Source organism: Leptidea sinapis, chromosome 14 (genome assembly GCF_905404315.1).
Source record: "Leptidea sinapis chromosome 14, ilLepSina1.1, whole genome shotgun sequence".
NCBI classification, from domain to species: domain Eukaryota; kingdom Metazoa; phylum Arthropoda; class Insecta; order Lepidoptera; family Pieridae; genus Leptidea; species Leptidea sinapis.
In genome coordinates this window covers 4724972-4752811 of record NC_066278.1, presented here as the reverse complement: position 1 = coordinate 4752811, position 27840 = coordinate 4724972, and the positions used below count along the sequence as shown (strand labels likewise).

Sequence of the window (27840 nt, the reverse complement as noted above, 5' to 3'; positions counted from 1 at the left end):
CATTATCATCAGCCGAAACACGTCCACTGCTGGACGAAGGCCTCCCCCAAAGTATTCCTCGACGATCGGTGCTGCCCTGCCCTCATCCAACGTATTCCGGCGATCTTAACCAGCTCGTCGGTCCATCTTGTCTATCTGTGTCTTCCAGTACAAGGTCTTCTGCCGCTCACAGTGTACATACATTATATTTCAATCAGAATAAACTCTAAGAATAGACGGACCAACGATGGGGTTCGGTATGAAGAAGATCGGCGTGCCCCTCGTACTCTCGACAGGCTAGGTAGTACCGACTCATTGTATTTCGTCACGGTACTCATATTTAGGAAGAAGACAACATCAGTGCATGTTTTTTTGTGTTCTGATACGACAACACGATTTTGCTAGTACTGTACTGTTACATGGCTGTGTGTCAACATTTATGTTACCAGTGGGATGCTTCTTTGCACAGGATGCCGGCTAGATTATGGGTACCACAAAGGCGCCTATTTCCGCCGTGAAGCAGTAATGTGTAAGGATTATCGTTTCGGTCTGAAGGGCGCCGTAGCTAGTGAGATTACTGGGCAAAGGACACTTGACATCTAATGTCTCAAGGTGACAAGCGCAGTTCTAGTGCCGCTCAGATTTTTCAATAATCCAGAGCGGCACTGCATTGTAATGGGCAAGGCGTATCAATTATCATCAGTTGAACGTCCTATTCGCTTCCCTTATTTTCATAAAAATTACCTTTGCATATTTTAGCGACTACATGTGACAGCATTGTGGACATTTACCGGCAGTTGACCTGTCGCTATTCGTATTATATTTACGTATTACATATAAAGCAGTTCGTTGTGTAATAAAACTCTTCCAATAGTATGAATGATATAAAATTTTATCATTAGAAGCTCGGGTGTCCCAAATTTGACTCATTTCGATGTTCTTCCTCCACTAGTGAATACTTCCTACTAGCGCCGCCGCCGACGCAATAGATTAATCAAATCTGACAGTTGACTGTGTTATAGGTATGTTATTATGTATATTAATAAAACAACAAATATCTACAACAGTTTAATATATTTCTCACAATTTTTTGGACCCAGCACTAAAACAAAATTCTTTCCTGACGTTTCATAATACCAACAGGATCTGTGATGTAGATTACAAAATATTATTTACAAATAACTGATACATTGTATAAGAAATTTCCTTTAGTGCCTTCTAAATTAAAATTATTTTGGGAGAACTTTAATACATATAGAGGGTGTCGTAAAATATATGGCATATAAGGGTGTTATCAATATTATTCGCTCACAAGGGAGTGACCACACTTGCCGATGAGGAACCCAAGCCGGTCATAACATTGTCTCAACGTATTTAGGACAGGCCACGCCCACACTACCAAGAGTGAAAAACAGTGGAAAAAAAACGTTCGAAGCAATAAGATTACAGTGCAGACAAGACGAACGCATCCTATACCTACATTCATACGCTGGGTCGGCTGGCTGTGCCGTGTTTTTGTGTTTGTAATCACATTAACATGTTCTATAAAGCGATTAGGGGCGTGGCTTAACAGTTATGTTAAATAAATCAACTTAACATGTTTACCACGACAAATGAATAACATCACCCGCTTTCGCCTGTGGGGAGGGAAACTGACGCATGTTAGCGTTCACTGAATGAAGACTTATCATTCGTAGTTAGCGATAATTCTATTTTGGTGTATTTGTGCTGGAGTGGCTTGAATAAAAAATAGTTTTTTATACAACTACCGAAGGACCGGTTACTTGGGATGTTACATTGGTAAATCATAAAAATAAATACAAAAGCTGCATGCAATGTCGGAGATGGGAACATTTTACGAATAGCAAAAGAGGAAGTTAATTCAAAATGGTAAATCCCTAAAATGGCCATGTTACCCATTTGTGAAATAAAACAAAAACATAAATTAAACAGGACCCCCAGATTTATGGCTAAAATCCTATTTGTGCTTTACCAACCGCATGCGATGATGTAATAAATATGGCCTTAAACACCCAATATACATCGAAAGCACATCACTGGTATCATCACTAGGCTCATTCTACGTCGGTAAGTGTGGCCACTCAATATAATGCGTTTAAATCTATTTTGGTACAGAACCCGAGCGAGCAAGTGATCTTTACTTGTCAGATTTTTATAAAGTCAATTTATTTTTAAAGAAAAATCTGGTCCATATTATATTTTTGCGATTTCAGTATTGCCATTTTGTTAAGGCACATAACTTATATGTTACAAAATAAAAACAAAAACACTTAAATGTAAACAAAATATTCTACATGATCAGACCTCCTGCTCTTTCCAAATGCAACTGTTACAATGATTAATTATTTAAAAAAATAAAAAATAACTAAACGATTAAAAATATAATTTCTTTAACAATACTGATGATGTTGTTTATTAAAAAAAATAGCTTCAGCTCAAAAGTGAAACTTCTTTGGAAAACTAATTTTTAAATCTCGTTTACATCAATTATCCTAATCTGTTCTCTAAACCAAAAGTTTTTTGTCAATATTAGCAATTATTAGATGTTCTACTTACTAGCGGCCGCGCGCTAAACCTGCACGATACAAGGCTATAGTAGGGAAGCCCGAGAGTAAGAAATACTGTACCTCAATCGGTGTCAATCGCTCTCTCCCTTGAACAAAAACGTCTCTCATTTTCGTGACGTTCTATTGCGTTGCATTCGTAAAATACCCTCATGCACCTAAAGAAGTTTCACTTCAAAAGTTAAAGAAAATTATTTAACACAATAAACGGGTTCTACAGAGAACCTGTTATTAATTATTCCATAAAAACATTATATAATTAAAACTATAGTTGAATAGTAGAAACATAAAATTTCAAGTATTAAAATGTCAGTTTGACAATGACATTTTTGCGTTTGGAACTGACATTCAAACATAATATGTTACGTAAAAAATACAATATTATAATGTAACGTAATTACATTCTATGTGATCAATTTAAAATGAGTACATTGAATAATTTAAACCATTATTATTTTGTTTTGGATCTGGAAGCTACTGTGAATCTAATATTATAATCCAGTCAAAATAGAAATAAAAAAGTCATAAACATACTCATAAAAATTGGTTGAGACATTAAACACGCCATTATAAATGAAATGTCAAAAATCCCCTTTGATCCTACTTCCGCAATTTTTTTACTGAGGTACAAAATTAAGGTCTTTTACGACTGACCATTTGTGAGATATCGCGGTTTCAATAGTTGGAAATTTCACATCTACATATTATGCACTTAAATACACCCTATATATGTCTTTTGGCTAAGTATAATGTCTATATTGACTGGACTATAAATTATATTACGATTTAAATGTTTCTCAACCTTCGGAAAGAAGACCACAAGCTTCAATGTCGCTTGTCAGTCACATAAACCCCAGGGTCCAGCTATTTCAAAACCCAATGGTAACTATCTGGCTCTTTCTTTTACAACAAGCCTCAAAGTAAAATTAATTCTTTATAATTTATTAACTTAATATAATATTATACTCAAATGGGCGACATTTTAATAATAAAATAAATAATATTTTAAAAAACAAAAACCGAGTACATATTGTTACCAGCTCGATCTATGATATCTCCTAAATAATTGGGATATTAAAGTTACTCTCATTCAAACAACCAGCAATCTAACTCCTTACAATAATTTTGGGGATTTCAAAATAGCTGCTGTGAGTTACAACAGTGAATATTACACTCACAGACAATGGGGCAATTGGGCACCATCGATAATTTACGTCACACGGAGGGAGGGGTAGATTAAGTGTGACATTGCTAATAAAGGGACGGGGAGGGCTCACAAATTTTGTGCCATAACATTTTTACAAAATATAATGTTTTTTAACTAACGCTCAAGTTTGTAGCTGTACCTACAACCAATAATATCAATTAATACAAATGTCTAATATCTAACTTGTAACGTAATACCTTCGTAGCATTATAGATCGTAGAAATATTAATCGTGCATATTAACTGCAATAAGTGTAGCCTTATAATCGGAGACATAACCTCTATCAGACATCTATGAACAAAGATTATTAGCATCTGGTGGAAACGAAAAGGACAATGAACACTTCCATAAACTGGGCTTACACTACGCACACGTGGAAAAAGTTAAGAAGGAACCCGAACAAGAACACCGACGGAAGGAAGCCAGGAAGCCCGAACAAGAACGCCGACGGAAGGAAGCCAGGAAGCCTGAACAGAAGAACACCGAACCTCTGCCCGGCTACACATCGAAGAACAGCTTCACCAGCTCTCCGAAACGACGAATTTCTGTTCATCGAATCTCTGCTCGAGGAATATCTAGCCGACGAAGAAATGGAAGACACAAACCAGGCTCAGCCACTCACCGCGACAGAAATCTCCAGCATTTCACTGTCGATGCGCATACCACCATTATGGCGTGAAAATCCGCGATTTTGGTATCACAGCTTTGAAGCCGCCACCGATGACCTCAAGAGGAGTCAAGTCCAGCTGACACAGATGGTGCTCGCCCAATTAGAAAAGGCTGACATCGAACAAATCTCCGACATCCTATTTAACATACCGAGAGACAAACAATATTCAGCAATCAAGGAACCGTATGAGAATATCGGTGTATGAAGAATCCGACAGCCGCAAGTTCCAGAAGCTACTCGCCGAGATGGAGCTTGTAGACCAGAAGCCTTCACAGCTACTGCGACGCATGCGTAACCTTGCGAGGGACAAGGTTACCGACTCCACCCTCCGCATGATGTGGAGTAAACTGCTGCCAGCCCACGTCCGCTCCGTGCTCGCCGTCAGCGAGTCATTCAGCGCGAAGTCCACGCTGGAGGAACTAGCGTTGCTTGCTGACACGATGATGGAGCAAATCATGGAGGTAGCAGCCGTCTCCAGCCAGCCACCAGCATCAGGTCCAGAAACATCGACGTCAAATCAGGTAGATCACACACAATTCTTTATTAACGAGATACGAAAACTATCACTAGAAGTCGCCGAACTCAAGTCAAGGCCATCTCAACACTATCATCGCCACCGATTTCGCTCGTCATGTCGCAATAGAAGCTCGTCACAACACCTTTCCCGCACACTCAATAGCTCACCAACACTTTACTGCTATTACCATCGCCGATTTGGTAGTGAAGCACGACGTTGTACTACGCCCTGCAACTTCAAGAAAGAGCCACCGGGAAACTAGAACGGACGTTAGCTGCGGCGGAACCCAGCGTCCTTCACACATCATACCGCCTTTTTGTCACAGACAAGAAAACAAAGATATCATTCTTAGTAGATACCGGTGCTAATATATCCGTCCTACCAAGAAAACTAGGCCTGAAAGCAACGCCTCTACCATTTAAATTGTACGCTGCAAACAACACAACAATTTCTACTTATGGTGAAAAAACATTACAACTCGATCTCAACCTCCGTCGACCATACAAGTGGAAGTTTATTGTAGCTGACGTCACGAAACCAATATTAGGTGCCGATTTTCTCAACCGCCATCAAACTATCGTAGATTTAAAAAATCGAAGATTAATTGCCGCCACAAATCTTAAAAACGGGCCAATAATGTCAACGACTTTACCCACGGTACGAAGTATCGATATACAGGCCCCGTACCACGCGATACTCGCCGAATTCCCCGGTACCACGAGATTAACATCGATGCAATTATCGCCTTAAATTAACGTGGAACATTATATTGAAACACAAGGACCTCCATTACATTGCCGTGTTCGTCCCGTTACACCTCATCGTTATGAAATAGTGAAGAAAGAATGTGAAAACATGATGCAACAAGGACTCTGCAGACCGAGTAAAAGTCCATGGTCTTCACCACTCCATATAGTACCTAAGAAGAATGGCGATATACGGGTATGCGGTGATTATAGACGATTGAACAGCATAACCAAACCCGATCGTTATCCAGTGCCGAGAGTCAAGTACTTCACCCATCATCTGTCTGGCAAAACAATATTCTCCACAATCGACCTCAACCGCGCTTACCAACAATTGAAGACCAGGGAACAGGACATAGAGAAGACAGCTATCATCATACCAATGGGTTTATTCGAATTTCCTCGCATGTGTCCTGGTCTGAAGAATGCGGGACAAACATTTCAGCGATTTATTCACGAAGTGCTCCGTGGATTAGACTACGTTTTCCCATTCATCGACGATTTGCTCATAGCCTTAGCAAACGAGACTGAGCATCGCGATCACCTAAGAACAGTTCTTAGAAGATTGGAAGAAAACGGTATCACTATCAACCCCGCGAAGTGTAACTAAGGCCAAACGGAAGTCAAATTTCTTGGATACATCGTATCAAAAAACGGTATACAGCCACCAGAAGAGAAGATTAAAGCCATTACCGAATATTCAAAACCGAAAACTATAGAAGGTTTAAGACGATTTCTAGGCATGTTAAATTTCTATCGTGACCACATACCGAACGCTGCATCAATACAAGCTCCGCTAAACGCTTACCTACACCATGTCAAGAAACGTGATAAAACAATAATTAAATGGACCGACGAAGCATCGCAAGCATGTGAAGAGTGCAAGAATAGCATATCTAAAGCTACCTTACTCGCTCACCCATCACATGACACCCTTATCGCAATATTCTGTGATGCGTCTGACAATGCAGTAGGTGCCGTCCTACAACAATACATCGAAAATAAATGGCAACCACTCGGTTACTTCTCAAAGAAATTCTCAGAGGCGGAGAAGAAATACTCAGCGTATGACAGAGAACTCTCAGCCGTCTATAAGTCAGTGAAACATTTCCGTAAGATGTTTGAAGGACGTGAATTAATTATATTCACAGACCACAACCCCTCACATTCGCTATGAATAAAACACATACTGCAAACGAAACGCCACGCCGAACGCGCCAATTATTATTCATTCACAACCGATATTCGACACATCAGTGGAAAAAATAATATAATTGCCGACGCATTAAGCCGCATAGAAACAATAACAGTATCACCTACGATCGATTACAGCGAGATAGCGTACGCACAAGAGCGAGACAGCAGCATAACACAACTCATTCAACAACCGAACATAACCTTCAAAAAAATAAATGTACCTAACACGAACCTAGAATTATATTGCGAAACATTAACACGTCATGTACGTCCTTACATACCTACAGAATTCCGCAAACAAATTTTTAATAGTGTACATAATATTACTCACCCAGGAATACGAACATCACGTAAATTAATATCTCAAAAATTCTTTTGGCCTTCAATGAATACCGACATCGGGAAGTGGAGTAAAACTTATATAAATTGTCAGAAAAGTAAAATACCACACAGTCAGCAAAATTCAATGTTTGACGTAACCGATCGCTTTCAGCATATACACATAGATATTGTTGGACCTCTACCTACCTCTGCTCAAAGACATCGTTATCTGATAACAATGATCGACAGACATACTGGTTGGCCTGAGGCAATCCCTAGCGACAATTTTACAGCCGAGACAATTGCAGATATCATCTACAATCACTGGATCTCAAGATTTGGATGCCCAGCGACACTAACTAGTGATCAAGGTCGACTCCACGAAAAGTTTTAGTCCCTGGTACTAAAAGCGACCTTTTCATCCAGGTGGGAAAAAAATCGTATACGGACCAGGTGAGATAAGTAGATTGTCACCCTCGCTTTCGGTTCGGGTGTCAATATGCCGCGGGTCAGAATGACCTACTTTTCTCACTAGGTGCGTAATATACTATTTATCTAATGACATCCAAAAGTGGAAGGGTAACAAAATAATGCTGCAAAATGTAATGCTTGTTTCGTCAAAGTTATGTCCATAGCGTGAACACCTTTTTAATTTAGCAAATTTCCTTCTGTCAATGTAATTTACATTGTTATTTTTGCCAAAGAAACAATTAAACATCCATTCAAATGCTTTATCATATTCCTCGAAGTATGTATTTGGAATAAACGAGGAATGTACAATAATCTTTCAATATGATCAAAATCATCTAATACATTGTGTTCTTCAAAAATATAATTCAAAATGTCTTACAAATGCGACCAGCTGTGACTAGGATGGATCAAAAATTCATCGTGTGACGTTATTTATGGATGGCCCCTTACAGAATTTTTAGTGGAAAAGTACCAGTCTGCAGGACAGATTTGCAGTTTTTTGCTCTAGAATAAAATTGCACAGATCTTTGCAATGTTAATATCCTCTGATCCACATAAACATTCACTCAACATCAATGTTTATAACAAATTCTCACATAATTAATTTGAATTTGGTAACACTTAAAATCCAATAATCACCTCTTATCTAATGCTGACAGCACCACTATAAGTCTTCAATACACTAATCCTATGATTTCTGCCCCTTAGGCCTTTGGTTTTGCGCATTTGACACTACACTATTATTATCATTAAGTTGTGTACGCATTATGGAATTCTCTTTGCGTAATTCAACAAGCTCTTGGTTTAGCCTTAACACTTCCATCACTAGTTTATCATTGTCCATCTCAAGTTTTTCTAATCTGAAACATAATATCAATATTACAGTTATTGAAACTAAATATGTTGCCATTTCACGTCATGTAATTAATATTACTTTAAGATATGGCTGGATACTAGCGGCCTCTACAAAACATCATTTCATAATACTCCAAGATAGAGTACATGCTAATGTTTCTGAATTTATGACGACTTGGAACAAAAATAAGAGAAAAAATTGGAAGTCTCAAACATTCTTCAACAATTAAGATATATTTATTGTATTACTTAAAGTTACACAAGCAAATAAAGACTTTCGTTAAGTTTTCACGCATTCAATCATAATATTATAAAACATATCGGTAGGTTTACATTAATTTTGTATGGAGTCAGAGAGCTCACAGATGAAAATCTACATTAATTTAACCCAGCAGTAAGTTTCTTTCTTATATGCACACTTATTTTTTCATTTATGGATATTTCGTCAATGTAATAGTGGCAAGTACTACCTTATTAAAATAAACAACGGCTACATATGAATATGAATTCCAAGTTTTTTGTCCTCTCGTGAATTTACTGAAAGTGTAGCTGCTCCGTACAAAATGTTTAATTAAATGCGCACTTTCCAGGCTTGATAATTACTCCGAGATTCTATCTAGGAGCAGAAGACAGGACGTGAACTTGTCTCGATCCTATGATAATTTAATATACGTTCACAAAAATCGTCACCTTTTTGCTCTTAATAGTGATTTCCATTATTATAACACTTGAAATAAGGGATTGCTTGTGACTAATTCTAGTAGGCTTCATAAGATACATAATAGCTTTAACGGTAAATGTATACACTTCTATAATAAAGTCCCAGCCACTGTTCAGGCATTATCTATAAATAAATTTAAATGTTTTATAAAAAAAATTGCTCTGTCGTAAATCCTATTACTCCACTGCTGAATATCTAAATGATCGGACAGCCTGGGACTAGATTGTGATTATTTTATAGCGATATAAATGATTGTACAATATTGTATATTAAAAAATTTAAAGAGCGCAAAAAAAGAATGCTGGGAGAGTTTCTTGCGCCGCTTCTTCAATCTCAGAGCGCCATTTGTTTCCGAAGCGGTAGTAGTATCTAGTAGGTATTAGAAATTACATCAAAAAGAATTCTAAAGGAATCAATTTTGAGAAAATAAATGCCTTTATGCCTGCCTAACCTAGATCTATTCTAAATTTTAGAGGATAGGTCATGTCCTAAGAGCCATGATAATTTGCAGTATATATCCACCATATTTTTTTAAATGTTATTATACAATATATAAAATTGAACACTACAGTATAATGTTTTATGCAATAGAAAAAAGATATGTTCCTTGTAATAAATATTTATGGACTAATGGGTTTAGACAAACAAAAGTCATACTAGCGGCACGCTATGATGGCCGTTTTGACATATTACAATAGTGATGTGAAATGTCAATTTATTCTCGAAAAAAATACAATCAAATCTATTAGTTTTTGTTGCATGTAGTAGTATTAGTACCTGATTGAAAAGGTTTAATAAAACAAAAATATAAATGTATACTTAACGGTCTGAATATTGGAATGAAAATTAATATACATTCTTTATATGCACATAAGAAACATTTGAATACAAAAAGAGACCAAAAAAAGGTGTAACAAAAGGCCAGATTTAATCAGATTCGTCCATACTGCTATTTTCACTGTCTTCACTGCTATCATCATCTGCATTAATTATAAGTTCGTTTTCTAAAATATTATCTATTTTCACATCTCTTTCATAATCTTCTCTTATTAATTTAAAAGTTCTATTCACAACTTTTTCCCAGTCTCCTTTAGTCACATGTTCACAAGCTTCTTCTAATATTTTTACCATTTTTGTTGTGGTAAATCCCTTAATTTGAGCCCACATCAACTCAATTGCATTATATGCACAATGGTAAGGCGGTAACCGTATAACTCTGTGCCCATGTTCTAACGCTATTTCGTCAATGACGTATCGGATATTGGTTGGTTTGTTTTATTTACGTTTGCATCTACGCCATTTTTTGAAGCCATGACGACGATGATGACCACGACGACGTCAGCTTTCTTTTGGGATTGGGCAGGTGGCTTGTCAAATTGCATCGAGTAGTATGGGGCGTTGTCCATAATTATAATAGATCGTTCAGGGAGGCTCCAGTGGTTTTTGACGCAAAAGCCATGAGAGAACCTTCGACAAACTCGTTGATGGTTCCGGCGTGACAAATTATAAGTCGCGATCCTTTTCCAACAGGAACTTTGGACGTAGATGCTGCAGTGTCATCGGTTCGAAAACGGTTTACAGTATGGTTAGCATTAAGCCATGTTTCATCCAAAAACACAACATTTTGCCAATTTTTAATTATTTCTTTCACTTGCCGTAAAAAACTATATCTTGCCATCACGATATCAAATCTCTTGTTGGATACTCCTTCCGTAAATAGTAGCCGTACACATGTCTTCGGATGGCATCGGCATCAAAGCTACGATGCCTACGACTGGTTTTACTCGTTTTCTCTTTTTTGGTGTGTGAAGTTTATTTTCTTCTGTGCTAGTCTCGCCATATTTTTCTTTAGTTATTCGTCTAACAGTTCGTTGTCCAATATTAAGCGCATCAGCTACGCGTTCAACCACTGAAGTTATAGGTAAAATTAGCCCTCCATTTTGAGATTCACGATCGAAATAGTTACAAAGGCGTATAACGAGCTCACGTGTCTCACTGTTTAGAACAGTTCTCTGCGTACATTCGGCCATATCGACGAAATCCGCAACAAAAGGCGTAAACAGAGTCCAAATTAACGAGCAAGGGTCAACAGTAATGCAGTATCAATATCCGAAATCCAAAGCCAGGTCAAAACTATATCACAATCGCAGTGCACTCACAATTTGTACTTTTCGAAGCAACGTCAAGTCGTTCGTTTGTTATAGTTGTGCTGGCCAGCGACCTTATGTGATGATCGAACTAGATTTCACTTTTAAAAATTATGAATTTCGAAAAACAAATGCCGTGTTTTGTGGTTAATAATTAGACCAATAATTAGAATCTTATAAAAATAAAAAATAAATGTTCGCGGGACCGTAATATAGTTTAGAACTCAATGTAATAAATAACTTAAGTTACAGTAACGCAGCGCGTGCGTACCGTCACGTTATTCAATCGTATTATTTTAATAAATCAGTAACAGTGTTTAAAGTTGTTTATCAGGAGTGAATTTTTAGTCATATCAATTTTTATGATCATATCTAACAAATAACACTTAAATATTTGCATTAGTTACAGTGACTCGCTAAAATAACAATATTTTGCACATTAAATTCATCGCCGAACAGGTTTAGTGAGTGATACAAAGTATTCGCCTGAGTGACTCATAATTCACAGCGCATAACTAGTGTCTTCATACCTACAATCGGATTCTACAAAATAGATTAAACATGCTGTGTAACAATTGTAATATTGCGTTGATACCTGAAGAAACAATAAAATGTGTGGCCTGCCAGGAAACGTGTCATTACGCATGTTTTGGAATAAAAGATACCGATTACAAAAAGATGCTGCCTATGAATAAAGCTAAGTGGAAATGTAATAACTGCAAATCAAAAAAAAAGGGAAGTAATTTAATAATAAGTCCTATTACAAACACCATTCCTGAGAGTAGTTTTCAGTCTATTTCAGCTCAAAACACCGATTTAAAGTCTATGCTTGCTCACTTTGACGATAGATTTAATAGTTTAAATTCTACAATAGAATCATTTAAATGTTTCTTTACTGATGAATTTCGTAAGCTTTCTGAAACAGTAAGTTCATGGTCTTCAAAAATTACTACTATGGAGTCATGCATAAATACCATCGTAGACCGTATAAATGATTTAGATAAGGAGGTCTCTAAAGTTAACAGCTATCAAATCGAATTAAATGATTTAAAGCAAAAAATTAATGAACTATCAGAAGGCACCTTAAGAAACGACCAGTGGGTTCGGCGGTCGAATATTCAGATTAACGGCATCCCACACAAAAAAAGCGAAAACTTAATTCAAATTGTTCAAAGTTTAGCGTCAAAAAGTGGTTACTGCTTAAATCCAGATACGGACATAGATTTCGTGACCAGAGTGGCAATTAAGAATGACTCGGTAGAAAATAAACCCCGCCCAATTATATTAAAAATGCAGGCACGATATAAAAAGGATGACTTTCTTTCATCACTAAGGAAAATAAAAAATTTAAAAGCTTCCGACCTTGGATATGCCGGTGTTAATACTCCAATATATGCTAATGATCACCTATCAACCTATAATAAATCTCTTCTAAATGAGGCTAGACGAAGAGCAAAGCAGAAAGGCTTCATGTATTGCTGGGTCCGTAACTGTACGATCATGGTTCGGAAAACTAGCAGCTCACCGGTTATTCATATAAGTTCTAGTGAATGTTTAAAGAAAATCACATAAGTGCTACCATACTAAACTCATACATGTTTGTCTTTGCTTTGATATTAATGACTTTTAAAATTATTTATAGATATTATAGTTTTAATTGTAGTTGCTGTTTTTGCAAGCTTTATAATGTGGTTGGTTCTGCGAGGGAATGTTTCTATAAGCTAGTTATTTTATTATTTATTATAAGTGCTTTTATTTATTGCTATACAATTTTGTGGTGTATGTTTTTAAACTTATTTTGTAGAAAACTGTTTGAACAAATTTTGGATCGAATTATTACTTATGATTACTATTTATTAATGCTTCTTCTAACTTAGTATGGCTCTAACTATATTTTACCAAAACGTTAGGGGATTACGCACCAAAACAAAACAATTTTATTTGAATCTTTTGAATATGAATTATGATATAGTTTGTTTGAGCGAAACATGGTTGTCAGAAGGATTTTTCAATGAAGAATTTTTTGACTCGCGATATAGTGTATACCGAAATGATCGTGATTACAAGCGTCTAGGAGTGACTATGGGTGGGGGTACACTGATTGCTGTACGTCGTAGTTGTGTTACTGTAGACATGCGTCACTCTTACGTGCCTCCATGTTTGCCTGATGCGGACATTACTTCTCTGGACCTACTTTTGGAAAAGTATACAACCCGAAAAAAGTTAAGGGTTTTCTGCTGTTATTTTCCACAAAACACACAACAAAGTAACTCTCAAGCTACATTTTTTGAATATTTATCTGATCTAGTAATTAAATTCCCAAATGATAAATTCATAGTATTAGGAGACTTCAATGTTAAGGATGCAACATGGCTGCATGTTCCCGGAGGACATATTACCATTGTAAACACTTCTTATAATAATTTAGTTAATCAGCTATTTGCATTTATGACATTTACAGGATTTAAGCAGTATAATAATATTTACAACAATAATAATAGACTATTAGATCTTGTTTTATCTAATACTATTTGTGTGGTCAATAGAACAAAACCATTAGCATTGCCAGAAGACGGTCATCATCCATCCTTAGTGGTGAAGGTTGAGAGTGAAAAAAATAGCATGTACTTACGAGCACCGACTCGTGTTGTTCGTTGTTATCACAACGCCGACTACAATGCAGTTAATGATGAATTATCAAAAATTGACTGGGTTGAAGAGCTCTCATCAGAAGATATAACATGTGCCGTAGGAAAATTTTATTTTATACTTAACCATATTATAGATCGAATTGTCCCTACAAAACTAGTGCATGAAAATGATAAGTTTCCGTCGTGGTACTCTAGATCTTTAATAAAGTTAATTAAGAAAAAACTGAAAGCTCATAAAAAATGGAAAATATACGGAAGATCTAGTGATTATGATAGGTTCTCGGAATTACGCCGTGAAACAAAACGTTTAGAAGCAGAATGCTATGATTTATTTATTAATAAGGCCGAAAATAATATTTATAACAATTCTAAAAAATTCTGGGCATTTGTAAAATCTAAGCGAAGTAGTAATTGCATTCCAGACTGTATGTACTATGATGATGATACTGGATCAGACGGTGAAATGATAGCTAATATGTTTAACACATTCTTTAGCTCCGTTTTTACAGCCGATTCTAATTCTAGATGTAGCCATGATAACTTACCATTAAGCTATACTCAAACTTTTGCGAGAACAATAGACATTACACGTGAAAAGGTAGAAAAGTACTTGTTAAAACTTGACCCAACCAAAGGAAGTGGTCCCGATCATTTACACCCAATTTTACTGAAGGCATGTAGTAGACAAATTTCAATACCTTTAGATATACTCTTTAGGAAATCATTACATTCAGGTAGTTTACCATCAATATGGAAAATGTCTTTAATTGTTCCCATTTTTAAAAGTGGTGACAGACATAATATTAAAAACTATCGTGGGATTTCAAAGATATCGGTCATCCCAAAATTATTTGAAAAAATTATCTATGACACTTTATTTCCTTTATTACGACCACTAATTATTCCACAGCAACATGGATTTGTAAATAAACGCTCGACGGAAACTAACCTTTGCGAATTTCTAGATGAAGTAATGGATGCCTTAAACAATGGATTCCAGGTAGACACAATTTATACCGACTATTCAAAGGCGTTCGATAAAATTTCGCATGCTCGACTATTATTTAAACTTGAGCGTATCGGTATTCAAGGAGATCTTCTAAGATGGCTGGAGTCGTATCTCCGTAACAGAACACAAGCGGTAGCTGTTAAAGGATTTATTTCTAGTTTTGTCCCTGTTACATCGGGCGTTCCTCAGGGCTCTCACCTTGGCCCATTGTTATTTAACATATTTATTAATGATGTTTTGCAATCTTTTCAAAATTCTAATATTTTACTTTATGCGGATGACACCAAAATATTTAAAATAATAAAAGAAAAACAGGACTGTGTTGACCTACAAAGCGATTTAATTGAGTTAGGAAACTATTGTTCCGCTAATGACTTATACCTCAATGTTGACAAATGCTGTATGATAACATTTTCGAGGAAAAAAATGCCAATTTTCTTCAAATATAAAATAAACAATAAACCCCTTAAAAGGGTGTCAGAAATAAAAGACCTTGGGGTAACGCTAGATTCGGCTCTCTTATTTGAAAATCATATAGACAATATGACAGCAAAAGCTTATAAAATGCTTGGTTTTATATTCAGACAGGGAAATGACTTCAAAAATATTCATACTTTTAATCTTTTATATAATGCTTATGTCAGACCATATTTAGAATATGCCTCGACTGCTTGGAACCCACGTTATACAAAATATATAGATGCTATAGAAAGTGTACAAAATAAATTTATTAAAAGATTAAATTATAAGTTTCAAAATTGTAATACTCCTAAATTTAATTACCTATCTTTACAACAGCGTAGAGAATACAGAGATCAAGTTTTCCTTTTCAAAATATTACATGACTTAATTGATTCCAATCGTATTTTAAGTAACATTAAACTTAACTGTCCAAAACATTATACACGTTCTATAGATACATTCTTTATCCCTGTTCGTAGAACTAATTATACTAGCAATTGTTTTATTATAAGAGCATGCAACACTTATAATAATAATTATAGTCACTTAGACATTTTTCATAGCAGCTATCCAACTTTTACTAAAAAAATTAAAGAATATCTTAAACATTCTTAAAATATGTCCAACCGATAAATTTGATGAATTTTGTTTCATTTGTATTTTTGTTTACTTTTTTCGCCTTACGTTTAATTGTATATAAAATCGTTATATTTTGTATTATATTCACTCCTACTTTGTTTATATTTAAGTGGAAACTTTATTGGCTTGTGTAATATAAATTATGTGTTACAATGTGTATATAACTTAAGCTGTTTGTTTTCCAATAAATAAATAAATAAATAAATAAATAAATAAATAAATAAATTTTGTGTCCTAAAATTATACATTCGATAAATTTTTATGAATAACTGCACGTCACTATTGACAATAAAGAACAGTAATTTACTCCTTCAATGTAATTATTAAATAATACGAAACTTCATGAGTGGACAAACGTCAAAACGGCCATCATAGCGTGCCGCTAGTATAGTATGTAATAATTAGTGATTAAGTATTACAAATTTATTTCACATATGTAGCATGATCTTACTTTTTTTGCTTATCAGTCAGCTCGGTAATGTAGTCACACGCCTTTGCGAGTATTCCACCTTTACTAGCACTATCAGGATGCCCTGAATTTGGAACCATTCCTGCTATTTTTGATATCCAACTGTTTATTTTGTCTCTTCGACGTCTTTCAACTTCATTGTGTGTGGCTCGCCTTTTGTCATCGCGCTAGAATTAATATTTTCAATATTTTAGAAGAAGAACAAGAAGTTATTAGAAGAAAAAGATAGAAATTATTATAATTTATTAAAAAATTAGTCGTCTTGCACTTGGAATGTTTTGCCCAATTGACATCAACATTTTTTTGGCATGACAGTCCTTGTCATTATTTATTTGGATGTTCCGACACCTACTCAAATCAGTAGTAATTCACAAAAAGATTCAATAAGATTATTATAGTTTATTGATACTAAAATTTTTGGTTAATATATATATATATATATAATTTTAAATTACCTACTCGTAACTTCTTTTAAAAGTATCGATACCTACCTACCTACTTTTTACTAATAACCTTAATTATCCCACTGCTGGTCAACCTCCCACATAATATGTATCCACATATTATACTCAAATTGTACTCAAATTAATATGGCCTTTTTGAGTAAAATAAGTTAATTATTATCTTAGTAACTAAAGATCTCCATAGCTTAATATTCAGTAGTGCCTTAACTTAATGCTGTTGGTATTTTATCATTTGAAAATGCAACAGATAGATGAAACATAATATATATATTCTATTGTAATTAAATTAATAATTAACTAAAGTTAAATAATATGTAACAATAAGCATGGAACAATAAAGAGGTATTGTAAAATAAATATATACCTTTTTTGCTGTCACAGCTTTTGCTTTCAGAGGTTGTCGTCTGATAACCTTCTTTGATACTGATCCACCAAAGACATCAGCAGCATTACTTATCACATAATAATCTCCAGATGGTACTACTGCAACACATTAATTAACACTATGTATTTAAATGGGAATAAATCTTAGTTAGTAGTCATTTGATACATTTACAGTTAGTAGTAAGTCATTTAATACATTTACAGGTTAACTTTTATTGTATGATGTACGACCTGTATAGCCGAGTGGTTAGCGATCCTACCTACTAAGCTAGAGGTCCCGGGTTCGAATCCCGGTAGGTGCAAGCATTTATATGATGAATATGGATGTTTGTTTCCGAGTCATGGATGTTTAAATGTATTTATGTATGGTTAAGTAAGAATATTGTATTAAATATATCATTGTCTTGTAACCCATAACACAGGCTATATATGCTTAACTTGGGGCAAGATAATTTGTGTGGAAAGTGTGTCAATATTATTATTATTATGATACTAGCGGGATAGATTGGATACAAGAATATTGCAGCGTGTTTATTTTACATCTGCAATAAAGCTAGGTTTCCACTTTTTTTATTTTCCCACTTTTGCTAGATGTTTACAGTCAAATTTTACACAAAAAAAAACACTTAACTCATGTGGCTGCAATATAAAAATAAGAATAAGAATGTCGATAGTATTATTAATAATGACATGCAATATCAACAATTAAAGTTACCTTTTAAGTTTATTTTTAATGTACGGATTAGAGAAATATATTTTTTTTTATTTGCGTATAAAGTTTTTGCAGGAAAGATTCCAAGAAAAAAACTCTATTCAAATTTTAATCCACATAATCAAATGTGGATATAACATATATAACGGTATACATATGTTGCTCATTTTTAAATGTATGTTTTGACAATTTTTTGAAATGTTAATTGTACTCAAATTAATATAGCCTTTTGGAGTAAAATAAATTAATAAATAACTTAGTAACTAAAGTTCTCCATAGCGTAATATTCAGAAGTTCCTTAACTTAATGATGTTGGTAGTTGGAAGGAACAAGACGAGCAGGATGTTGATACACCCTGCCATTACAATGCACGAATGCAGGATTCTTGAAAAACCTGAAAATTCTGAGTGGCACAACAATTGGACGTAGTTAAGCAGAAAGGACTCAAACCACACAAAGGCACTTTTGAGTGATAGGTATTTGAAGTTTCAGCTCCTATATATACTATATTCCGTATAAATATTCAAAAGAAAACAGTTTCCGTGTACGAGTACATTTAAAAATAGGGTTTGACATGACATTTTCGACCTTCAGGAGTATGATGGCATACTTAACTGTATTTTCACCAAAGTGTGGTTTGAGTCCTTTCTGCTTAACTACGTTCAATTGTGCTCGTCACCTTGAGACATATTATGATGTTAAGTCTTATTTGACAAGTAATATCACTATGTAACTGCAACCTTCAGAACGAAACACTATAATGCTTACACATTACTGCTTCACAGCAGAAATAGATGCCATTGTGGTACCCATAAACTAGCTGGCATCCAGTACAAAGGAGCCTCCCACTGGTCTGTTATATTTTCTCAATAAAAAAATATCAATGAAAGCATACAAAAATACATTTTTAAATATACATGGGAAAATTAAAATTGTGCACATTATCGCCTAATTATGGTAAAATATTAAAATAATAAGATGCTTTAATGAGTGAAACTTACAATGTGAGGGTGGTTCTGGTGATATGCTGGTTATAGTAGAATTTTCTGGAGTCATTTGTACCAACTTATATGTAAGTCCACCAGCTGCTGAAATATAGAGTGATACAAAATTGTAGTATTATTTTATTTTAACAGCAGTATATTCAATGAGATGTATAATTTGGAGGCTGCTCTCGCAATTAGGTATTTTGTAAATTGCTAGAATAACAGTTACAGTAACAATAACAAATACCAAATAATAAATAAATGTTTTGTATATTACCTAATTTATTACTAAGTTAAGACATATCCTATTCCAACGACCCTGTTTTTATAAAATCCGGGATCTTCAGAAATCTTAAATTTTTAAGATATTAACCCTTAACTATGTACTTATTTCCATTGAGAAATAATTGGCTATTAATTAATGTGTGAACTTAGTACTTGGTGGTTCTGGGTCAAGACCTGTTATGAAGTGGAAGAAGCATATCAGTGAGTGCCAACAATATGAGAAACTTTCCACATCACCTTGTTATTTATGGTTAGTAACATCATAATTCTTGTTTATAATTTATTTTACAATTGTTAATTAACAAGTGTCTAATTCATAGAAAGATAATATACAGGATGGCCAAATGTGATTCTCCCACCAACTAAATTCTTTTGATATTGAAGCTATTTTACACCATAAAGATGTTTATTATACTATAAAAAATTCTGACAATGATGTGGAGGATAAAGTATCTGAAACGGATGTAGGAGTAAAGAGCAAGACTTTGGTTGGAAGAAAACTGATAATGAGCAGATAATGATAACAAAAAGAGAGGCTTCAAATATGATAGTAAACTTATCTCGAAAGGTTGTAAATAATTATGATTTACATGGTGAAATCTTAGGTAATATATACATCTAGATAGTATCTTGCTGTTTGACAACCGACCAAAATAGGCCAAGTATATACATTTTGTGTGTGTCAAGCTATGTCTTACACTCATGATTTGTATGACACTTTGTGTTTGTGTATGTGCATAGCTCAAAATAGAGGTTAGTTCTACACTCAAGTATTTCGCAGCTGTCATATTCAAATTCAAATATTTTTATTCAAAATAGGATGTGACATCATTTATTGAAAGTCAAAAAACTACCACCCATTCCAAAATGAATGCCTCAGACCTGAGAAGAATGGGCGCAACAAACAAAGCAGGCTTTTTTTTTCATCAAATAAATATGTTTACAAAGTAATATTGTACAATAAAACTTATTATTTAATAGCCTGAGGTTGGTCACTCTATTCCCAATCTGTGGTATCATTAAGAAAGTCATTTATATTATAGTAACCTGTACCACACAAACATTTTTTAACAATTCTTTTGAATAATGTAATACTTTTGTTTTGAACATTTTCTGGGATCTTGTTGTAAAAGCATATACATAGTATATCTGGATGTATAAGTGATGAATGATAAAGGGTGAAACCAATGTGAACTTGGATTAAGGAAAACAGTAATGTCAATAGATGTTGGTGAGAGAATCTCATATCTGTTACATTTTTACTTGAAATCGATATTATTTACTTATAATATAAAATGTAATCCAGTACTGCTTATTATCATCGTCAAGCAAACTTTTTACTATAGATGTCCAAATTGATGTATGATGTAAATGTAATAGACATTTATACTAAGATATACTTAGGTAGTAAATGACATTAATAATACGATTTGTAGACCACACTAATGAAATAAAATACATACACAAGTCTCTATAGCTGTAAGAGGAATTATTGTCTTCCTCCTCGGTGTTATCATAAAATGTATGTGTTTCTAAACCAGAACTTTCACAATCAGCACTGGCTGCAAAATAAATTTATTTTTGTACATACATATATATTGTAAACTATAATTAATTAAACATTACATAAAAATTACATTTATAAAGACCCCTATTATTTAGGAAGTCAATACAAAATCTAAATAAACAGCAAATTAAAATAATGTAAATCAATGATTTAAAAGGAGTTATCTACTTACAATAGGGGGCGACGATTCCTAGGTACTGTTCTTTATCATTACTGTAAAGAAAAAAACAAGAGTAACAATAAATACTCAAAACAAACAATTATATTGTGAGTACAACGCAGCATACACTTAACTCTAGCTATTGCCAAATATTCTAACCTGACCTTCGATACACTTATTACCGATTATTGTTATGTAACAGAACACATAATTATCTTCCAATACGAATGTATACATTTTAAATACCTGTTATCAAGAGAGTTATCCTGAACATCTAAATCAACTTCCACTTTAGCCATTGCGCGTAATTATTTTGAAATTTCTATCTTGGTCACGGGAACAAAATAAAAGGTCATGTGATGTAACCATAGACAAAATTACACAGATAAAATAAATGCAATGTTATTGTATGTTCTACACGTTGGCGCATGTATGTGCCAATGTGTTGCGGAACACTTATTTTTATGTCCAGCATTGTTTAAGCCGTTTACACGTTAGAAAGACTTTGAATTTAATACTTAATTACGACTCATATTCGGATGTGTGATCACCTATTAACAAAGATCAGCTACTGCCATTTTTCTATATTCGGCACCGAAATACATAAAGACCTCAGTGTCTAGAAAATTAAAATTACTAATTTCCATTTATATTATTATAGTGGTATTCAAATTATGAGCTCAATATTATAAGATCCTTTGGTAACATATTGTTTATGTAATGTAATTCTAACCCAAACTCCTACACTTAGCTCAGGGTTAAAAAATATCTGTAATTATTATAATAGTATTATATATGTATGTATAAAATAAATATACATTTTAATTTCTATGAAACCTTCTGGGGGTGTAGATCCATCAACTTCAACGAAGACTTCGGCGAAGTTAATTTTTTCCATAGTATGGCGGCGGCTTAACACGAGTTGATAGTTATGGACAGCTGTCGTCAACTCACTTAGTCTATGCTAAGAGCTCGTGGGAGTCAAATGTAATAATAAAACATAATATTATTTATGTGCTAGGTTTTTGTATAAAATATGCCTTCGTGTGCATTGAGATACTGTTTTAATAATTCTCAAAACACTAGTAAAAGTCAAGGAGTCACTTTTCATAAGTAAGTTCAATATAATATTAACTTAAAAACACGCTTTAGTGATAGGTATATTTTGGCAATTTAAATCGTAGCGGTACGTCATCGCGGTGACAACTGGCAACTTTACCTACTTGAGCAATGTAATTTCTATTATTAATCCGAATTATTATTATTGTATAAATATTGAATGAATAGCTATTGTGATTTGTTAATGTCAAAGAGTAAAACACTAGGATTTGTATTTTGTACATAGCAATATCCACAGTTGTCAAAGAATATGAGGCAAATTCAAATCTATGTTTGCGTCACGAGTGTAATATTTTGCTCAAGTGTAGATACGAGTATTTTTCTTACTAACCCAACTCTCTTTTTTATAATAAGTTACAATATATTTTATCTTTGATAGAATTGTAGGTAATAAATGAGTATAATAATAAATCTTTGTAGATTATAAATGAAATCTTCTTCTTTCGCCTAGCCTTTTCCCGCTACACGGGGTCGGCATTTTCCAATTATGCGACGCGGACGCCACGTGCTGCGTCGCTGTGCGTTCTCTTCCCTTAGACCCAACTCTCGGCAATCAGGTGGTCTGAAGTGTTTCTCTTCCCCTCTTTACAGTAACCATAGAAAGGCACTTTCTCACGACATGATCCTCGGTTCTACGCATTACGTGAGCTTAGCATTTCCCCCTGAACCCCGCTCAGTTTGTCCGTTATCTTTGGAACTTTGAATCTCCCTCTAATATACTTACTGCGAACCTTATCATTGTGTGTGATTACTCCTGCCTATCGTAGCATAATATGCTTTTTGCTGTCTGGAGCTTTTGCTCATGCATCTTATTTGATGCCCAGTATTCGTTACCATAAAGAGGCGCAGGTCTAACAGCCGTTTTAAAAACCTTGCGCTTAGATCTTATTGCCATTTTAGTGTCACACAAAACTCCTGTAAAGGTATGCCACTTATTCCACCCTGCCGTCGTCCCATGAGTTACGCCCGCTTCAATTCATCCAGCATCTGAGAATAGTGATCTTGTATCCCAGTATTTGAAGGATTCCGCTCTTTTTTTTTTTATGGAATAGGAGGACAAACGAGCGTACGGGTCACCTGTTGTTAAGTGATCACCGCCGCCCACACTCTCTTGCAACACCAGAGGAATCACAGGAGCGTTGCCGGCCTTTAAGGAAGGCTCTTGATAGTGTAGCATTGCCAATTGGTTAAATTTCCAGAACATATACTCAGTCTTAGCTCTGCTGATGCATAGGCCATTCTGTCAGCACTATTATTTGGGCTAAATTTCCAGAACATTTATTCAGTCTTAGTTCTGCTGATGCATAGACCATTCAGTTCATTCAGACTTTCCCCATTGCTCTAAGTTTACTTGGATCTCCCTAAAGTTATCAAAAATATGGTACCACATCATCAGCATATGGGAGATTTTTTGCTGTGAAATAATATTTATGACGTTAAATAGTATGAAACTAAGGCCACTCCCCTGATGAACATTAACATTAAAGCTATTATGGAAATAAATAAATGCAATGTTAATAGTAATGTTATGAGTAAAATAATATATTCTTGCATAAGTTTTTTCAGACTTTAATATAATACAAAATTATAAACTTTCCATTATCCATCAGGTTCAACTAACGGTTGAAGATATTTTTTTCATTCGGATCCTCCATACTAATTATGTTTATAGTAATGTAATTTTTTTTATTGTTTGGGTTCAAAGGTTTCCTAAGCCGGAACAAGAAGAACGAGAATTATGGATTAAATTTCTACAGAAGAATCGCAGCGAAGAAACATGGTTACCGTCAAAGCATGCATGTATATGTTCTGTGCACTTCAAAGAAAATGACAAAATTATCACAAAAACTGGAAGAATTTACCTAAAGAAGAATGCACTACCATATGAAGGCGTAATTAATTACATTTGATATTTAAGTTTAGAAGATCGAATTTTTGGTAAATAACCCGGGGCTTACGAGAGGCTTTTCATGAGTCCCGGAATCCTTGACCTAACTACTACAGGGTTTAAACATACCTCTATATCTTTTTTTTCAGCCCACAGAATGTGGTGAACAAGAAGTATCAGAAGTATTGTCTGAATCTGTTAGCAGCTCAAACTCAATTTTCGATAACCCAAGAGAAATTGCTTTGAAATGTGAGTTGCGCAAAGAATATGCAGCTAAAATGAAACTGGCTCAGGAATTGAAGAAAATAAAAAGACAAAATATTTATCTGAAGAAAAAATGTTTATCGTACAAAATGATTATAGAAAAACTGACAGCTAATAAATTGGCCATGACCTAATCGTACTGATGTTATTATAGATTTTTTTATAGAAATGTAAAAGTACGTAATAATGGAATATGAATAATAAGGAACCTCAGTTGAACATGGTATTAGTTAGTTGTACTTATTGGTGTTGGTATATTAAAAAAAAAAATCCTGAAAATGTGTGTTGATGATCTAGCTACTATACTCAATAACTTTTGTTTTGTACTAATTTACATTTACTTTTTTGACTTACTCGTGCAAGGAATTGACTATTTCAGTATGTTTTCTTGTCACTTATCATATATCACTTTACTTATTATATTGTAATTAAAATAGACTTTTAAAACGATGAACATGTAAATCTTGATTTAAAAGAGTGGCAATGAGTTTCTTGCTACTTCTTCTCAGTAGCTCAACCCTTTACTTAGTAGCGGTAGATTCAATAAGAAATATTTTTTTTTTGACATTGATAAGTGTCATTTCCGTGACCTACATGAATATTGATTTTGATTTGATTTGCCTTATGTTAATATTAAATTAGCTGTAATAGGCTGGGTCTTTCCCTCGGAAACCTAAAGATTTCGGGATAAGATATATTCCCATATCTTTTCTGTACCTACCCCTGACAACGTGTGTGATTTTGGAAGTTTCTTCTGTCACTGGTCGACGATATCTTGAGACAAATTTAGGCCGTGTATATGGCATTTCCAGTACTAGCTATGTAACAATGCATACTGGAGGTATCCGACATATCATTGATATGCAATCGTACATAAATAATGAGTGAAAAATTCTACAGAATTACTGATTAGCCCACTCAAATGCAGTGCCGCTGCCTGAAAATGACTTGAAGACGTGGAGTGGCACCGCGATTGGACTCTTCTCCTTGAGACATAAGAGCCAGCCTTGCGATCTCGGTAGATACGGCCGCTCTTCAAACGGAAACACAAAATATAATGAATGCGCACTATTACATTTAATCTTTTTTTTTCGAGTCACCTGGTGTTAAGTGATCACCGCCACCCACATTCTCTTGCAACACCAGAAGAATCATAGGTGTACACGCTTTTGTTGATGGTACCAGTGTCGTATCGTCCCGGAAACATCAGGATGGTGCTTGATGGCAGAAAGAGTAAAAATAAAAAAAATATATTTCAGTGATCGTTGCATCTGTAATTGACTTTGGCCTGGTACTGTTTTGAGGATATCCTAAGATATCTATTAATACGGTTTTACTCACGATTTATCGGTGTGGGTACCGACTAGTTGCGGACCATTCGGAGGTCCTTCATCAGGGTGAGTGTAGTGGGTTCGCGATAACGTCCCGTCTCTTACGACTCAAGCTCGCAGTGCGCGGCTGGACTATCACTGACACTTGGCGTCCACGGGTGCACAAAATCTAATCACAATGTCCACTACGTGATCATCAGCACCATGGGTCACATATGTGGTCCAATATTAATCCTAATAATAATACAAAAATATATGGAAAATAATAATACGTTTTCATGAATCTATTGGGCATATATAATAATTTTCGTTGTATGTATAAAAATCTGAATCGGACTATTCCGAGCTTCAAAAAGGAACAAATAATATGCTTTAATCAGTGAATCTCAATTCATATAAATGAAGTCTTTAAGTAATATTATTTGAAGACCACGGGGCGCCAATGCGGATAGAGCAATATCTCAAGGGCGACAGACCGTCGCCACTAGCCGTTCAAACATGAACACTTAAAGATACAAGGACACGAAATCTGAGGAAAACTATTACAGGAAAAACGAATTATATAGACGGAACACATTGTTTCATAACATGAAGGTGCGGCAAAAAGGTTGTGAAGACATTCATTTTCTCAAAATTGATTCCTTTAGAATTATTTTTGCTGTCAGTTTTATTTTCACTACCACCGCTTCGAAAACAAATGGTGCTCTGAGAGAGAACAATCGGCGCAAGAAACTCTCCCATCATTCTTTTTTTGCGTTCTTTTTAAATATTGTTCTGTCATTGTTATTGCTATAAAATAATCATAATGTAGTCCAAGGCTGCCCGATCGCTTAGATATTCAACTGTGGAATATTAAGACTTACGACAGCGCCATTTTTTAATAAAAAATTTTGTCAGAGGCTATGTAGTTTTAATCTACATTTTTAATCCATAGCGTTAAATATATCAATAACAGTACAATAAACCATCTCCATCAACGTGCTCCACTAGTATTTAATATTATCGATTGATTATTCATTATAAAATTAATAAATAATCGAAACTAAATTTAATCGATTCCTTGATCCGTATCTAATCGTATTTTGGTTATAGAAATATGGCGACCAAATAAATGATCAATTTTTCGGTCAGATTTTATCCGGAGAAATTGTTATATCGTAATATTAAAAAAAAAAATTATAACTAACACTATGAATTACTGTTTTCATAAAGCTGTGACACAACTAAGATCTTAACGATGCCATCCATGGGCAACCTCCTTTACTTATAGATAATGCCTGAACAGCGACTGGGACTTAATTATAAAAGTTTATACATTTACCCTTAAAGCTATTATGTGTCTTGTGAAGCCTACTAGAATTAGTTAAATCACTATTTAAACAAAAAGCTGACGATTTTTCTACGCATTTGTTTCGAATTCTCAATAAATCTTACATTATATTATATGTTTTCTCAAGACGTATTATTTAATATATAGGAATTTTTTTATTAATTACGCAACAGAACTAAATACTAAAAAGTTGTAAAGAATTTCAATTAGAATGACGTTTGGATCATTTCCAATGAAAAAATATTTCAATGCCAACTTCTATTCACATAATTATACAGACATAATATCACAATTCGCAGCCTGATAGCGGAACAGCAAAAGTGCGCTTAAAGACTATGTAAGCACACTTTTTTCCTTAGTCATGTGTCAACTGTCACTATCCGAGTTGGGTTCTAAATTCAACATACGTAACCTGAATTGAATAAATATTGTAGTTGTGAGGCGTCTCTCTGTCGCGTCTGAGTACTGAAGGACGGGGAGACGCCGCCAAGTCTGAACTTGATCTGAATCTATATTGACTTCATTCTTCGTTGATATTGAAAAGGTTTGGCTGTTTGATGATATTAGGTAGGTTATCCGAGTCATATTACCTATAACGTTTTAAAACGTGGCTCATATGATATTTGTATAGAGAAATATTTATAGATTAGCTGACCCGACAAACGTTCTTTTGCCATATAAATTATTTTTAGTGTTCCGCCGTT

At 34.6% G+C, this 27840-nt stretch overlaps 3 protein-coding genes across 5 annotated transcripts; 2 read left to right on the top strand and 1 right to left on the bottom strand.

Moving 5' to 3' along the window:
• Positions 1–1034: 1034 nt before the first annotated feature.
• On the bottom strand, positions 1035–21567 carry LOC126967891 (upstream stimulatory factor 2). Of its 3 annotated transcripts, none has more exons than XM_050812586.1 (7): positions 21451–21567; positions 21217–21257; positions 20941–21039; positions 19208–19294; positions 17475–17593; positions 16629–16813; positions 1035–8553 (listed from the first exon to the last, which is right to left on the bottom strand). In XM_050812586.1, exons 1-7 carry the CDS (start codon positions 21501–21503, stop codon positions 8382–8384), a joined length of 756 nt encoding a protein of 251 aa, XP_050668543.1. In that variant the 5' UTR covers positions 21504–21567; the 3' UTR covers positions 1035–8381. The 3 variants fall into 3 exon arrangements, with proteins under 3 accessions (XP_050668543.1, XP_050668544.1, XP_050668545.1); XM_050812587.1 differs by having other exon boundaries at positions 19208–19291; XM_050812588.1 differs by lacking the exon at positions 20941–21039.
• Positions 11767–13949, top strand: LOC126967888 (uncharacterized). The gene is made up of 2 exons (XM_050812582.1): positions 11767–13502; positions 13534–13949. The coding sequence occupies exon 1, from the start codon at positions 11978–11980 to the stop codon at positions 12986–12988; it is 1011 nt and encodes a 336-aa protein (XP_050668539.1). The 5' UTR covers positions 11767–11977; the 3' UTR covers positions 12989–13502; positions 13534–13949.
• A 605-nt stretch (positions 21568–22172) lies between the features above and the next one.
• Positions 22173–26697, top strand: LOC126967896 (THAP domain-containing protein 5-like). The gene is made up of 3 exons (XM_050812592.1): positions 22173–22317; positions 24029–24215; positions 24361–26697. Exons 1-3 carry the CDS (start codon positions 22241–22243, stop codon positions 24607–24609), a joined length of 513 nt encoding a protein of 170 aa, XP_050668549.1. The 5' UTR covers positions 22173–22240; the 3' UTR covers positions 24610–26697.
• Positions 26698–27840: the final 1143 nt, after the last annotated feature.